The 16697-nt window shown below is 42.1% G+C and overlaps 1 protein-coding gene across 7 annotated transcripts in view; it reads right to left on the reverse strand.

The window, feature by feature from the left end:
* Positions 1–16628, reverse strand: part of LOC128903096 (dymeclin) — a 240240-nt gene extending 223612 nt beyond the window's left edge. For 3 of the 7 annotated variants that reach the window (XM_054187006.1, XM_054186999.1, XM_054187004.1), the window contains exons 1-2: positions 16492–16628; positions 4329–4509 (exon numbers count right to left, since the gene is read on the reverse strand). In XM_054187006.1, the coding sequence (XP_054042981.1) occupies positions 4329–4383 (55 nt within the window). In that variant the 5' untranslated portion in view covers positions 4384–4509; positions 16492–16628. Of the gene's footprint in view, positions 1–4328; positions 4510–4615; positions 4827–10740; positions 10873–14125; positions 14166–15850; positions 15933–16491 lie in introns of all 7 variants that reach the window. The other 4 variants (XM_054187007.1, XM_054187000.1, XM_054187002.1 and 1 more) reach the window with 4 other exon arrangements.
* Between the last annotated feature and the right edge of the window lie 69 nt (positions 16629–16697).

Consider the following 16697-nt stretch of genomic DNA (forward strand, 5'->3'; position numbering starts at 1 on the left):
GGGTTTAAGCAATCCCACCTTTTAGCCCAACAGTCTGCTGCGACCCCCCCACAAAATCAATCCCTCCTTGTGTCAGAATTGTTTTGTAGTGCCACGCTATGAATCGCTCTAGGGAATTAACTTGCCTGGAGAACTAAACACTTTTTTGCTGCATTGTTTTTCAGACAGATTGGTTCCTGATGAAACGCACGGCAGACCCAAATACACACTGGAAGGGATAGTGAAAGGGCGAGAGTATCTTGCATCAGGGTTGCCGCCAGAGACACAGCAACTTCAGAGCCAGTAGCACTGGTATTTGGCAAACTTTATTCCGCCCCCCCTGCAAACTACCTTGTGTTCTTCACAGAAACGGATGAAAAAGTTTATCAGACTGAAAAAATAAACCCAATATAGAAGACATGGCTGAGTAAACGAGCAATGCTAAGAGCTATCCACAGACCCACACAACAATAAATTAATGTATACAATGGGGTGGGGGTGGGGAGAGAAAGCAAAAGAGAGAACCAGGAAGATGAGGAATGGATGAATAGAGGACGAGATCAACCAAACTGAAAGGGGAAAGCAGTGCCATTACAAGATCAGATACGGTATCACGCCTCCATCTTTCTCAGAGTAAAAAGCCAGTAACTGACCAACACTCAAGCCAAGGCCCCGGGCTTCTGATTTTAGGGATTAAAAGACTATTGTTCCTCAGAAGATCCAATTCAGTTTCGCAGCCCAAAAGATCTTCCTTTGGCAGCTGTGATCAGCAGTACCTGGACAAATTCGGAACAGCTTCTGTAAAGCAAAGCACTATTCATATAGTCCTCACTAGAGAGAAAACATACACTGAAAACTGTAAAAAAACCCCAAAACTTTTTATAAACAGAGATTTAAAATCAAGGTACATTTCAACAAGGTGACTTGAGGGTGTTGGTGGAGGAGAAGCTCAACACACCCCAGCAATGTGCGCTGGCAGCCCAGAAACCCCCCCAGCAGCCTGGGCTGCATCCCCAGCAGCGTGGGCAGCAGGGCGAGGGGGGGGATTCTGCCCCTCTGCTCCACTCGGGGGAGACCCCCCTGCAGTGCTGCCTCCAGCGCTGGGGCACCAACAGCAGAAGGACACGGAGCTGTTGGAGCGGGGCCAGAGGAGGCCCCGGAGATGCTGGGAGGGCTGGAGCCCCTCTGCTGGGAGGACAGGCTGAGAGAGCTGGGGGGGTTCAGCCTGGAGAAGAGAAGGCTCCGCGGAGACCTTCCAGCCCCTTCCAGTCCCTCAAGGGGCTCCAGGAAAGCTGGGGAGGGACTCTGGATCAGGGAGGGGAGCCACAGGACGAGGGGGAATGATTTTAAACTGGAAGAGGGGAGATGTAGATGAGATCTGAGGAAGAAATTTTTCACTCTGAGGGTGGTGAGCCCCTGGCCCAGGTTGCCCAGAGAAGCTGTGGCTGCCCCATCCCTGGAGGGGTTCAAGGCCAGGTTGGCCGGGGCTTGGAGCAACCTGGGCTGGTGGGTGGGAGGTGTCCCTGCCCAGGGCAGGGGGTGGCACAGGGTGGGCTTTAAGGTCCTTCCAACCCAAACCACTCTCTGATTCTATGAATCTGTCAGGCATCTCTCACTGAAAGCAACCTACCCCAGCCCCACCAGCTCCCACACGTCACTGGTTTTTGGTTGGGTTTTTAGTTGTTTGTTTGCTTTTCCTACCCTACTACCTACTACCTTCTCTTTTCATGTTTTTCTCCTTCTCTCTCCCTATAGTAGTGCCATATGTAGAACAGAAGTACATCCAAGGCAGCATCCAAAGAACATGACCCTCTTCTCCCTGGGGATCACATTAATCCCATCTTTGCAAAAATTCGAGGAAGTAGGACTGATCTTTTACTCCAGAATATCACCAATAACCTCCATGAAAACAACACACAGCACTTACACGGCTCCCAATAACACTTGCTAGGAATCGCCTACTATAAACACACTAATTTTGCAGCATACAATTGGAAAAAGTAATTTGAAGAGAGAAGAAAACTTTAAATTGTGTCCTGTTTGACAGGTGAAAACTGGCTGCTTTCCTCAACAGTCCAAAACTTGCATCTTGCTCCTGTCAAAAGGATGACCTACACTGAAGCCTCATTAAAACAAAACAGAGTTAACTCGATATTTCACAAGCTTTCAATCTCAGAAATTAACATTGACCTCCATTGTTTGGTTCCTGCAGGCAAGGTTACCCCATTTAGACAATGGCCAAGGGTGCTGCGCAGCCAACATCGTCTGACATCATTTGTCAAACGGTTCTCTCAGGTGGATGCAACTTAATGGGAAATTTCTGTTTCCTTCCAATTACCAAGCTGCACAAAAAGATGCCGCTAAAAATACCTCTCTTCTAGCTGCCAGGCAAGAGCACCATCTGGTGTTCAGCTAATTAAACTTTCAACCTGCTTTTGGATCAGGTTGGTTTTTGGGGTTTTTTTTTTGTTTGCTTGATTTTTTAATTATGTTTCTTGTTTGGGGGCTTTTTGTTTGGTTGGGTTTTTTTGTTTTGTTTTGTTTTTTAAGCAAACTTATTTTGCACTGGATCTGACTCCATGAAATAGGCACCAAAAAAGCTGCAAAGCAACCTATGAAAAACTCCTTTAGTTTGGCTGGAGGAGGGAGGAACGGTAGCATAATTGAAAGAAATTGCCCTAAAAAAAACCACCACAAAACAATGTGGTATTATACGACTTCTTAGAATATTGTCCATCTTGTTAGTCATAGGTAGGATGTAAATAAATCTTGTGTTTTCAGGGATCTTATAGAAAAAAGGAACCGCTCCCTCACCCTCTGCCAATTAGGTACCACCCTTTATGAGCTTTACAACCCTTCACAGCACTGTATCGTCTTGCTACGCTCTGGCTATTCTCTCCATGCAGAAGCCAAAAATCCTTCCTCCTCCTCACTCTTTACAAAAGCAACACCTAGTAAACGCCCCCCGGTTTGTCTTACATTAACCATTTTCCCTCCCGCTTGTGTGAGCTGTCACTTACTCACCGACACTCTAGTGTGAGACACAGATTAGCTACCAGATCTGCTCCTAATGGTTAGGAAAATAAACATGCATTTTTGCCTTCCAGAAGGTACTGTGCGCAAGATACAGCACAGAGGTAGGTCATGTAACACACAAACTGCATCTCACTAGAAATTGCATTCCATTCTTCACTCAATCACTAATTTACGCTCAAGGTTCGAGAGCTCAGGGTAGTCATAAATCTGCACTAGTTTTTCACCTGAAAAAAAACAAACAACCGCACCTTTGCCTACCAGTTCCGTTTTATCAACAAAAAAATAAAATAAAATTGAAAGATGGCAATAAAGTTGGTCAGAACAGCTCTCAGACACGTTTCCGATTTATTAAAGATTAAAAGCGCTCCCAATTTTAGCAGTAACACACGGTGGCCTATTTAGACCTGTTACACAAGCGGGTTGGTAGAGTCCGTTACGACCCTTTAGGAAAAATTGCAAGGAAGTGCTGCTAATAATAAAGGGAGCAAGACAGACATTCCCCTGACAGAAAAGTACCAGGTCACACTGTAAAATGCAAAAACAGTTTAAGTGATACTTAAAAGTAACAAGCAATAGCAGACTGTTCTTCTAAGACTGATAATCGATACACAGGGCAGTGAACTTCGCCACGGATTTGGGTTAACAGAATTCATAAGGATTCATGTTCTGTATTTCTGGAGATATGCCATGGGTCCCTACAAAAAATATTAATTCTCTTTATAGCTACACCACTTTCTAGAGTGAAATGACATGCAAAACTTGAATTTTAGATATTTAGACAATATTTTACGCAGACAACATGCCAAGCTTCCGTTTAAAAAGTAAAAGAGAGGGGGGAAAAAAGCCATACAGACTAAGAAAATCAACAGTTAACCTACAATTAAGTTATGGAAGATGTACAATTCACTGTAAGTTGAGAGGAAACATCATGCGTTGGGAGTCTTCAGCAACTCCAGAAATACGAGAGAGTTTCTCAAAGGATAAAAAATAGCGCACCCCAAAACAACAACCAAAAAAACCAACCAAAAGAAATAAAGAAAAGCTCCCCCAAAACACTACGGACCCTACTTCTGATCAGCTACCGCAACAATGAACAGAAATTGCCGCTGTTATGAAGACAGGAACCCACAGGAATGGAAGAGGTAGTGGAAAAGAGCTTCCAAAATTAGAAACAACAGTCCATTTTACATAGGCATTTATTCCCCTGCTACCTAAACCAGGAATAATTAACATAACCACTCATTTGCTTTCCGGCTTGTCACTTCTATAAATACATTATCAACGTTTTTGTTCGTCAACAAGCACCACCTTACCTGTTTGTTGGAGTGGTAAAGCTAAAAGACAGGAGCTGATTCCAGAACGGGTCATTCTCGGAGATGGGCTCTGCTCCTGATAATTTTTTTAAGTACTCATTTTCTGGAAGCTCACTGATGCTGCTGCTGTTTGCTCCCATCTTCTTCTTTATTTGGCAAATCTCTTTCTAAATTTTCATTTCTTCAAGAAAAAAAAAAAAGAGAACATGTAAATTCTTTTGTACAAATCAGGAATATATGGATCTTAAATTAGCTATATCATTTAAAGTAAAGCTTTAGTTCACTACCTCGAACAATTATTGAAATGTAGAAAACAGGCACAGAGGAAGGCATTAAAAAGATTTTCTTTCAACAAGCTTAAGACGATAACATCTTCATCCAAGGGATTTAGAAGTTATTGTGCTATATACTTCAGTCATCATCTCACTTGGCTTTTCATGAATTACAGTCGGCGAAACACAGGTGTATCGGTATCAAGGCTGCCACCAGTGGGGAAAACTGCAGGGAATTCACAATTTAAAGAGGGGTGTTGACAAGCTATTCCAAAAATACGTTTTCCAATTGAATATGCACAGATAGCTAGGAAAATTACTCCTATTGTCAGCTAAATCCTGCTTGCCATTGATGATTTACACCTTGAAAGGCCCTACCTTGCACCGCTGTTATCAGTGCTGCACAGATAACCTGCATCGAGTGAGGAAAGGTACTACTGACCACACGTGAACCTCCTGATCTCTGTAAAATAATCTGCTTTTTGAAGCAACACAGCAGCAGTTTGTATAGACACACTCCAAATCCTCTTTTCAGTATTGGCTCTTGTACTTGATCTGTACAAAGAATGAGATTTCAGTTCTCCATGCTGCTTATCAGTACTTCTCACCCTTATAAACAATATAATTAAAGAAAAAAAACACCACCGCGCTATTAACTGTATGCCAGGGATGCTCCTAAGCATCTGATACCTTTCCAAGACATCAGCTTCAATAACATTCCATTTTTTTGGAGGAGAAATAACTGTGACTAATAGCTTTAGAAGTTTATATTTCAGAAAAAGTGCCCACAGCAAGATAAAAACGCTGTGCAATGTATTACTGTGTCACCTAAATACTCATAAGACACAAGAACAAGATGTAAGATACTACTCAACAGCAACTCCTCCCTTGGTCTTGAAAATATAAGATCTGTTTAAGAGAATCAGTACCCGAGTGATTCTGGAGACTCATCATCACCTTTGCAGAAGCACTTACTTCCAGAAAAGACCATCCTAGTAGCAGTTAATATTAATAAAGACCAGTATAAAAACGAGGAAAACTTATCAAAAAGAAATTAAGAGATGCAAGGAAAAGCTGCAATATTTGCAGCCATCACGGAGGCCAGCTGAAGAACTTATATCCAAGATTTAGAGTGGATGTACAGTACCCAAATATTTCAAAAATAAAATGCCAGCACAGATGGAGAGCACAGGATACTAACAAGTAATAAAGATAGGTGAGATTCTACAAAAATAGGTCAGATCCTACAAAAAATGAGGAAAATGTTTATTATTTTCTAAATTTTGTTTGTAGGGGATACTATAGGCTGGGAAAACACCATCCCACACTCCTTCCTTCCCATTCTAGTCCTCCATCCTCCACCATCACTATTAGCTGCTCTAGAAGCACCCAGGGAGCTCTAAGTTTATGAGACAGCTTGGTTTCCACCTTCTCCCTTTATATCTGACCAAAAGGGAGAGAGATACAATAACCTTTACATGTTTCATTTAGCAAAAAGCTCTGAAGACGCCGTCTACACTTTTGTCACGGGGACTGTCACCTGCAGGAAGAGAAATTTAAAAGCGGTCCAGGGGTGAAAATGGACATTTGTGCCACGGAATTCGGTGGAGAAGCATTAAAGGATTATTAAATGTAATTAGTTTAAGAGGATTTCCAGAACTTTGGTAGGATGTTTACTCAGAACAGAATGAATGCATCTTACTTGAATACAAATTTTGCCGCTTCGAAGAAAAGACCCCAAGACTTGGTGTAGGCAGCCTTTGAAATAGAGACAATGAATACCAAAGGTAGAGAGTAAAGTAGAAGAGAAGCCAGTTTGCAGAATACTGGATCATCACTGCATCAAGAATCAAGGTTCAGCTTGTACACGGACATCTCAGCTCCGCAGCCCCCGGTTTGCACATACCCAACTGCTGCAGAAGCCAACAACGATGCTGTTGGCCCTGGACCCCTATTTTGGCTCAAGTCCTTTCCCTGCACCTTTAAATGACTTAAAGGTCAAACGTTTAAACCTTTATTTCTTGGAGTAGAGATGGTTCAAGTCCACGTCTGACTGAAGCTCTCGTCCTCTGCTCATGCTTTCCAGCTCACATAAGGCCAGCTCACTTGCTCCAAGATGAAGACAAACAAGACGTAGCTGGAGCCCTGCCTTCAAATTCCTCCACCTTAACCTATAACTCTTGAGTTCCTCGTGCCAGCGCTCTGGCCAGGCCCTAAATCCTTAGTCCACCTCCTACTAAGGCAAGTCACTTCTCTCTGCTCTCTACGAGCTACTCTCACACCTCGCTGCAGCTCCCGAAGCCCCACATTTAACCCATTTTCCCAAAAATACGAGAGGCATGGGAACAGGTTGCAAGCTAATTCTTGAGAAGAGTCTGCACACTTTCCAGATTTCCTGCAGTATCCCAGTAGATTAAACTCCATTAAAACAAATCCTCCAAAATAAACAGTGCTTTAAAAGCAAGTTTGAGCAAAATACTTATTGTCTATTTTCAGAGTCCGTGTCAAATTCACATTGCCCAGGAACGTGCCCCGTTTCTGTGACCAAAGTCATATTCTCGAGCAACAGGGCGAGCTGCTGGCTAGAAACCCTTGTGAGCTCTCCCTGCCCTAGCACCCACCTGGCCCCTTCCAAAACACAGAAACTGGGGGATTTTCCACCACCACCACCCCCCCCCCCACCCCGCAAAAGTGACAGAAAAATAAGGAAATAAACATCAAGCCATTGAGATCCGTCAGAAGCAGCCATTTGCTAGCTAAATGCTTGTAGAAGTAGGCGATACGTGGACTTTAAGAGCTTTTTCTTGTACTCATTTGCAAGCCAACAAATCTTAGAGAGAGAAAATAAACAGATTTTTCTCCAGGCGGTTTTGTTCCTCTCCTAAGAACATTATATTCACTATACTCCTCTAGAGAAAAAAAATCTCAGCAAGTTCTACTGATACTTATTGTAGATGACCATACTCAAAACCAACATACAATGGGTGTAACAAAACTAACTCCTTCTATTCAGGAATTTATGTGATCTCAAAACATGCTGAATTGTTCTGTGATGACTTTATGATGCAGCCTGAGCACCTGCAGCTCCTACAACCTGAACAGCCATAGGCCCAACTTTAAATAAGTAAGACGTTTGTTTCTGAGGAACTCCAGCCATCAGGTGACAGAGGAAACAAGTCTTTCCTTCCGAGTTCATGAATATCCCACAGGACAAATGCCTAAAAATAATTAAAAATTTTAAAAAAATTCCACATTTAATTTCCTGGCGTTTTAACAACGGTAACAGATTAACCCTAATGCTTTAACTTAGATAGTTACACACTATCCATGATCTCCAATACGTTTCCAAGACAGACGCTATTAAACAACATTAAATTAAATTCCAGTCACCACCTTAAATCATTTTCAAACATGCTGTTAAATAGCAGACAAGTTTCTTTAAGAAACAGCTGCCTTTAGCTGAAAAGATCACCTAAATAAAACATGAAACCACTTAAATTTGCAAATTGCTTTGAATTAAGAGGCACTGCTGCTGTGCCTCTAAAACTGTATGCCGGTTAAGGCAGTACAGGTTCCAATCTTTAGACGACATAAAAGGTTGGTCAGTATTCAGAACACAACACAATATTTTTTAAATTGCTGGCTTTTAAAATGTTAAATCCTCACGCACGATTTTCCCCTAAATTTGATTTTCGTAACGGCCCCTGCTGCACAGAAAGGCTGCTCCAGGGGATCCCAGAGTCCCTTCAGAAGAAAATCGGCTTCAGAAGATTCTGCTTCCTCACACACGCTGAAGTGACACAGCCACAACACACACCAAATAATAGGAAATCCTCTTCCACTCGAGAAAAGTCAGTCCTAACCCCAACAGTAAGTTACCAATGAAATAATTTTTTTTCCTTGAAATACACTAAAAAAATGCATGGTTCATTAAAAAAAAAAAAGAAAAAGTTAAGCCTTCTCTTGAAAAGCAATTAATCTAATTATTTGCTCAAATTATTAGCAAATCATTTAATTTAACACGGTATTATTACCTCTACCAATAACAACTCTTTCTTTCTAAATAAGCTGGCATCACCGCCCCAGAACTATGGCCTGGTCTCCAAGCGTCACGCTCTATTACACCCAACATCTGTTCAGTCCCAGAACTTGGCTCCACGATGCGGCAGCAGATGCTTCAGAGCAAACACAAAAGAGGGTTTTTTTGCACATCAGGACTCATTCCAACCTCAAATAGCTAGGGGTAGATGTAAATCCTGAGTTGACTGTCCCTCCTAAAAGATTTTAATATTAATTATTAACAATGTTTACAAGAACATTGTTTTCCCTCTTCAAGTTAGATGCAATTCAGCAGTACGTCCACGCTGTGCCTGACCTCGTAAGCGTAACTCAAGGTTCAGTGTGTGTATTGTTGAACTTGGAAAAAAACTCGTCACGCTCTCTAAGCCTCCTATTTAAATAATTTTAGACAAGTAATTATAGTTCCATTAAGTATTAAATTTCCTACTGGTCTCATAACTTAATTGCCAATGCTGACATTTTGCTAATCCGTCCAGTATAGCCAGCTCCCCCTTCCAAAACTATCCTTCCCGTGGCTGAATCTGCAGACAACCTGAGTAATATATATTATATACTTTTTTTTTTTTAAAATGAGTAAGAATTTGAGACTGTCATGCCGATGATTTTACCGTGCCATCTGAGATCTTGTCTCTAGGTTGGGTCTTTAACACAACCATACGAAAATAAATTCAGAAGTGATGCTATTGTACCTTTGAAAACCTAACAACATTTCATTTGCATCTATAACAGCACTTTGGTCACCTTTAGAGTTTGCTGCTTTATGAACTAAAACAAACGAACACTGTTTTCCTCTCAAGCGAAGCAGCCAATATCACTGCAAAGATGAGAACGTCTGAGATGCAATGCTGCTTATTCCAGTATTAGCAAAGCTGCTGCACAGAGGTTTCTGGCTGATTCCTATTTGCATCCAAAAGCTGTAGGTTACAGACCACCTTTCACCTGTGAGACACTAAAACATCCCACAAACTCCCAAAATAAAACTTCCCACACAGTTATGAGACAACTGCAATATATATGTAATTCTCCATGCAACAGAAGACACGGAGGATATATTAACAGTAGATATTATTCAGCTCCAATATTTGAATTTTACTGTCCACATATTTGAATTGTCTGCTCATTTATATTGCAATAATATTTATAGCTAAGAATCAAATGCTTTGTGCACTAAGTATCATACATAACAAATACCTACACAACTTACGAACGGATATCGCATCCAGAGTTCAAGAACAGACTAATAAAACCTAAGTTACACTTTGTAGATGTATATTCGTGCACAGGATCTGAGTTTGTGGTCTCAAGCGGCTGTGCAGCCCTCAAGTTTCTTCACGGGAAATATTTGTTTAACGCGTTTCATTCTAGAGCAGGGAAAGCTGCAGTAATCCAGAAGCCCTGCTTCTTTTGCCATCTTTATTAAGATACTCACACTTTCTGCTCCCACTAAATCAGCTTTTTGCAACTCACTAGCCTATTTCCGCCACAGTCCCATTGCTCTGTCCTAGCTTACTCCCAAAACACGGCATGTTCCTATTTTCCGTGCAACAAAAAATATCACAAAACATCTCTAGGCTCACTGAAAGGGAGGTAGTCAAAGCAAAAGCAGCAGATCAAGTTAAGTCCCAGCTCATCTGTGCAAGTGCTTGCATGTACTGCTTTAATCCTCGCCCCTCTCACCCGGCCTTCGTTAAGCCTCTACCGCGTTTCATCACACCCCAAAGACTGCAAAATCTTCATGACGCAAGAGATGTGATTTCTGTCCATCAGTAAACAGCCACGTAGCACTTTGGGACATGAAAAGAAACGTTCCGAATAAAAACATATGCCTAAAGGAACAATGTCACATGGTTCCGCAACCTATCTAAAAAAAAAAATCAGAATCTTTGCATTGATTAACTTTAATTGCTGTTAGAAATACCTACTGTGTCTATACAGAACAATTTTCCAAGAGGAAAGTGAATTGGGTACCCAAAGAAAAGGACTAAGATCTTAACTGTAGAAATGATGCTGTAAAACCCAAAAAGCTCCAATTTCAGCAGCTAAGCTACAGTTTCTCTTACCTGCCTACCCTCTAATTGCTTTCCGCCCTTCGTAAGGATGGCTTTGGAGCTTTCATGGCATACAAAGCGTTTATTCAGTCAACTGCACTGCCCGGGGAATCGTTTTGGGAAGTTTTGGTGCTGGTAGTGATGCTGAAAAAAAAACAAACACCAAAACCAAGAAACGTGATTTGATCTTTCTGCAAAGATAAAAAGCAGTTATACAAATACTTCCCGCGTACCGTGGGATCATTCGTTAGACTTCATACATACTCCAAAGTGAGGTACAAAAGCGTTAAGAATTTTGGTTTTACCAATTAAATTAGTAAAATTTTGCTAAACAAAACTAATGATGCAGAAATATGCAGCAACGAGAATTCCTGCCCATCGAAGTGATCTTTAAGGGAAAAAAAAAAAAAAAAATCTCTACAATCCTCAGATTTCAGGAATTTTTGCCATTTTTAATCAGAGAAAAGCACTGAAATAATATTTTTGTTTTTTAAAGCATGTTACCGAGTCAAAATATTTCAGCTATAACTTAATGCCTAGCAATCAAACCACTACTAAGAATTCACCTTCTCTTATACACACCAGTCACTTATAACCAAGTAGCCTGGGAAATTTCGGAATGGAATAAATGTATCCCTCGTGACTACAAACTGAAGACGTTTCCTACTGTTTTTAAGGTAATGAGTTACGCAGGAAAGATTGTTTCTGCTCGTTTTAGTTTTCACTGCACTGATTTGTAATTTTCCTCCCTTTTTCTACTGCGTATTTGGCGACCGCTCCTTTCTCCAACTCCCTTTACCCACGCCCCTTACTTTTCCACACTGAAAGTGCCGAGACACATACAAGCACCAAAAAAATCCAGAAAAAAAAAAAAAAAGGTTTTGTGCAAAGTGGGAGGAGACAGGAAAGCTGTTTTTGTGAAAAATACAACGTATGAGCTCGTTTAGGGAACATGGTTGACCATACAGGAGTTTCTCTTTGCACCCTAGGGGCAAATACCATCTTTCATACCTTTCTAAATATTGTTTAAATTCTCCATTTGTCCTCCACCCACTATTTTTCAAACTTTACCAAGTCTGATGGCTACCATCCGGGGTCATGGAAGTCTCTGCTATATCGACAGTCCTTTAACATATTTTAGCAGCAGCAGAGCACACTAACCATACACCAGGTACCAAAGTTTGTCTCCTTAAAGCTTAATACCTCAGGAGAGATTTACTTTTGGACAGCAGTAAAAAACGTAACGCAACTATGTGGTCTACGCAACGCTTAAGTCCAAGAAAAATAAAGAAAACCACATCTTAAAGTCTTTAGGTAGCTCTCAAGATAATTTAAACTGACTTGTCCACTGTTTACTCTGCTGGATGAGCAAACACAGCATCTCTTTTGGCCCTCCTGGCCAGTAACTTGTTCTAGTGCCTTCCTCTTCTGTAGCAAGAGCCTGAACAACGCAGCGCTGCAGTGACATGAATATGGTCCTTACAGGTTCTGCTGAAGCCTAAAGGGTCTCACACATAGCAGAAGTGATTAATCTCAATAGATTTACTGCAGGCAAAGAAGGCTCCTCACAGGGACAGCAAACAGCAGCTGAAAAAAACAAACAGTGACGATAACACCGTGTTTTCTGCTCCAGCTCCTTTTCCACGCGCATTTTACGTGGGAGTCAGTTGTCAATAAAAGCCTAATTCTGAAGAGCACAATCTGCTTGCTTCGCGTCCCACCTACAGGACAGTTCTTCTGCTCACAGCTGAAGAAGGGATTTTTCAAGACCTTCTTGCTTAGGTTGATTTCAAGCAGGAGAAATCGGATGTAAGTGAGCCCAGACGCTGTGGTCATTGACCAAACTGCTCAACAAGGGATGCCATAAATCACCTTTCTTCGCCAGCTCACCCTACAGTAATCCCACTGTTTGCCGATTGTTAGTAAAATATTCTGAAAAGGAGGTGACAGGAAAATTAAAACCTAAATTCTATAAACGAGAACGAGATGTACAGCTCACGGATTTTTCTCAGTGCCACCTCAGGAACCTAACACAGATTTTCTTTCATTCTTCATAATCGCTAACCAACAGGTTAGTGTTGTAGTGATCAAATCTACTAATTTTGACCACTAGCCTGTTTACTAGTCTCAAAATAGCTTATTTCAGACGAACTACTAGTCACCTTCACAGCCCTGTCCTGAACTGGAACTACTGACTCATAGGCAAAAAAAAACCAAAACAACCCCACCTTGCTCAAACTGCCTTTCTCTAAAGTTATACAAGATCCAAAAAAGTTTGACATAAAAATGCCATTCCTCCTTACCGTTCCAGCCTTTTGCCTCAGAATCAAAACATCTTATACGCAGTGCTCTAAAAAATATGAAGATTTTACATTATGGCACTGGACACCAACAAGCAAACATATGCTTGTGGCAAATGATGATCTTGTTTTGAAGACCTGAACCCCAAAACATATCTGCATACACCATGTATCGGCCCTTACATTAGCACATACCCATTAAGTGACACAACTAATTAATATTAAGCTCATTTGTCCTCTCTCCCCTCACTCACAATGTTTTGTCAGAAGCAAGACAGCAGGTTGGTATTAAGCCTCTTAAGCGTCTTGCTGACGGGACATGAAGCCCACAAACACCTTTCCGTTACAAAGTCGACGTCACTTCAGAGAGCTTTCATTTCACTTCTACAGGTAAATAAGCATTTATACCATTTAAGTACTTCCTTGACTAATTTACACACATGCAACAAAACCTGTCCCTAGTTCGCTAACATAAAATTCCACAAGATCTGTTAGGCACTCCTTAATTTTGTCCGTTTTTAATGCTGCTAGTCACGGTCCCACACTAACACACAAGTGTGGCCAAATCTCCCCAAAGGTTCAAAAGCCTCTAAAATCTGCCATGAAATAACAAAATTTAAAGCAACGCAAAGGGTAAAGATCATTTTTCTGACCTCCTAACCTAATTCCAGTCATAACATTTTATTAAATAATTACTGCACCAAGCCTATCAATTTGAGGGTAGAATGACAACACCAGTTTTAGAAATACATTGAATTACAGAGGGAAGGAGAGGTGGTGTGGGGACAATTAAAAAAAATTACCTCTATCCTTACTCTTACATTCCTACATCCCAGGTCAAAGTCGGAACTCAAACAGAGCAAGTGTTCTCCGGAATAAATGCAGAAATAATTTCTTTAATCTGATTAGCAAACCACCATTAGAAGAGAGGAAGGCTGGGAGAAACACACCTTATATTCCGGTATACTTCTCTCCACCTCTTAAATAACTACCACGCATACATAACATTTTTCAAGTTTCAGAAAGCGACAATTCAAACGCTAATTCTGCTCTTTGCAGCGGGCAGATGTTTCTTTAAAGGTTTTGTTTGCCCTTACCAGTGAGATTCCTGTTGCTTGAAAGAGAGTTGTGGTGGAACTATAAAATGAGAAGAACAAATTGAACTTTAAGCGAGAATATCAACAGAATACAGAGCTTAAAAAAAAAAGAGACTAATCAAATATACACCCAACCCATACTGAGAGCTGACTTTACAGCTTAAGAATATACTACATATCAGTACCAGTATTACTGGTTTGACCATTTCTTCTTCCAGTGGCCGAAGAGACCTTTATTACCAGAAACGCAGCAATGGTTTTCAAAAGTATAGTTTTACACAAGCTACTTGATAATCTATGATGGATTACAGTGTTGGAAGCTTTGTTCGATATGAAAATGTTTTATGATTATTAATTTGTCCCTTTTTTTTATATACTCAGTATACCTACCTAAAAATCAATTCATCATTGAGTTGCTACCATAATTAAAATGGGCAACGGGGTTTGATATAACAAGTCATACTAAGCCTAGCACAATTTAATAATCTACGCAGCTACTAGCTTGACATAGTTATCTCTTTATGGAAGGGATGTTAAGATTACTGTTACAAGTATTTAAGATTTTCTTCTTATTTCCCTTGCAGACGTAAATAAAGCTTGTCTAATGACCAAAGTAATGTTTTAAGAAGAAAAATTCAGCTACCTTATAAGCTTCAGAAAGATGCTTAGGTGTTCACTAAAAGGTTTGCTGCTTTTTTTTTTTTTAAATATTGGTATATTTTGCTATATTTCAAAGGCTATACAGTTATTTTGGCATCTGTACTCTTCCCACAATGGGGTATTACGCATATTTTCACAACAGAGTTATTTGTATCTACTTTAAATGCTTCCCGCAGCTAGAAATGTATCTACAGCATAAAAAAATGCATGTTATACTGAAGGCCGAATCTGTTTTGCATGCACACCTGATTTTATATCATACTACACATCATGATTCATACTGCCTATCCCCAGGGTCTACTGCAAATGAAATTATACTTGCCAAAACGCGCAATTGCTACAAGGTGCAATAGGCTTTCCACTCTAGCGAATACATTTTGAAGAAATCTTATTATCATCTTTCACCGTCCGCTTTGACAACAGTTCATCAGCCACCAAAGAGGATTTCCTACTTTTAATGTTTTCTGATGTTAAAATCATCCTGGGGTCTTCCTATTCATCCGATAAAATCACTGGAAGCACCAGAACTGTCCAAGTTTAGTATTATAGAATCATAGAATGGTTTGGGTTGGAAGGGACCTTTTAAAGATCATCTAATGCCAACCCCCCTGCCATTAATTTGATTAAATACTTTCCGACTGAATTTATCACAAAATATTAAGCTGTGCTAGTAAAACATCCGCACAGGAGCTGGAGAGAAGGAGCTGATGTCTGTTTTCGGCCAGGTGAGAGTGATGAGCGGGGTCCAGCACCCCCAGGGCCATCCACGGGCTTCTCCTGATGCTGCAGCAACGTGAAAAGAGAAAACAGCCCAGGGGGAGCGCAGAATGAGGCCTGCCTGAGCTCCTAGCGATATAAAGTGCAATAACAATTTTTAAGTTGCACCAACTGGAGCAACTTCAACGGTTTTGACTTAGGAATTGACAAGAAGAGGGATTACACAAGCCAGCAGCCTGCGTTAGGAAACCGGACCCAACCACCCGGGAGCTGCCCCTCCGCTCCCCCGCACTCAGAAAAAGTGCTCAATGCGGGGAAAATCATCAATCTACTCGCTTCTACGAATACCTCAAGCGATCACAACCGCAGCCCAGCACGTCAGCCCTCGGCACAGGCGGCGAAAGAAATCAGATTAGAGCCCACAAACTCACTACGCTCGGCACCGAAAATAAAAAAAAAAAAAAAAAAGAAGAAATAAACAGCGCTCGGCAACGAAAGTATACGAGACAAAACCTGATGGCGATTAAGGCACGATAGAAGTGGTGTTTTAAACTGAAATATTTACGCTTTTGCTAAACGTTGTCCTTCAGAAGTATGGAAACAAACTGGGAGAAGGGGGCAGGAAGCTGAGGGAGCCCGAGCAGAGCCGCTATACTGCGGGAACAATCCCTCAGCACTACAAAACCCTCCGCTTCACGCCAACAGCACAGAAAATATGCCATTTTACAGCTTTTTCGTCAATAACAATCATCATTAGGCGTACAAAACGCGAAACACAGGTACGAGCCTCCCTCAGTCACCCCTGACGGAGCCGGCACCGCTCACTCCGTGCCTGAGGGACCCCCGCAGCCCCTGTCAGGGAGGGCCCGGAGGGGCACCGCAAGCCGCCGGCCTCCCCAGCCCGCCGGGACGGGGCAGAGCCGCCGCGTCCACCCGCCACCGGCCGCTGCCCGGCTCGGGCCCGCAGGTACGGCCGAGGCCTCGCTTACCCCGTCAGCGACTCCCGTCCGCTCGCACCGCCAGGCCGCACGGCAGGAGGCGGCCGGCCCCGCCGCCCCGGTACCGCGGCGACCCCGGCGGGCCCGGCCAGGCCCGGCCCCGCTCCCTTCACCGGCCGCCGCCGCCCCCCACCCGGCGCAGGCGCGCGCTCGCCGCCCGCCGTCCACGTCGCCAACGCCGCCCGCCGCGCGTGCGC

The sequence above is a fragment of the Rissa tridactyla genome, chromosome Z (assembly GCF_028500815.1).
Source record: "Rissa tridactyla isolate bRisTri1 chromosome Z, bRisTri1.patW.cur.20221130, whole genome shotgun sequence".
NCBI lineage: Eukaryota > Metazoa > Chordata > Aves > Charadriiformes > Laridae > Rissa > Rissa tridactyla.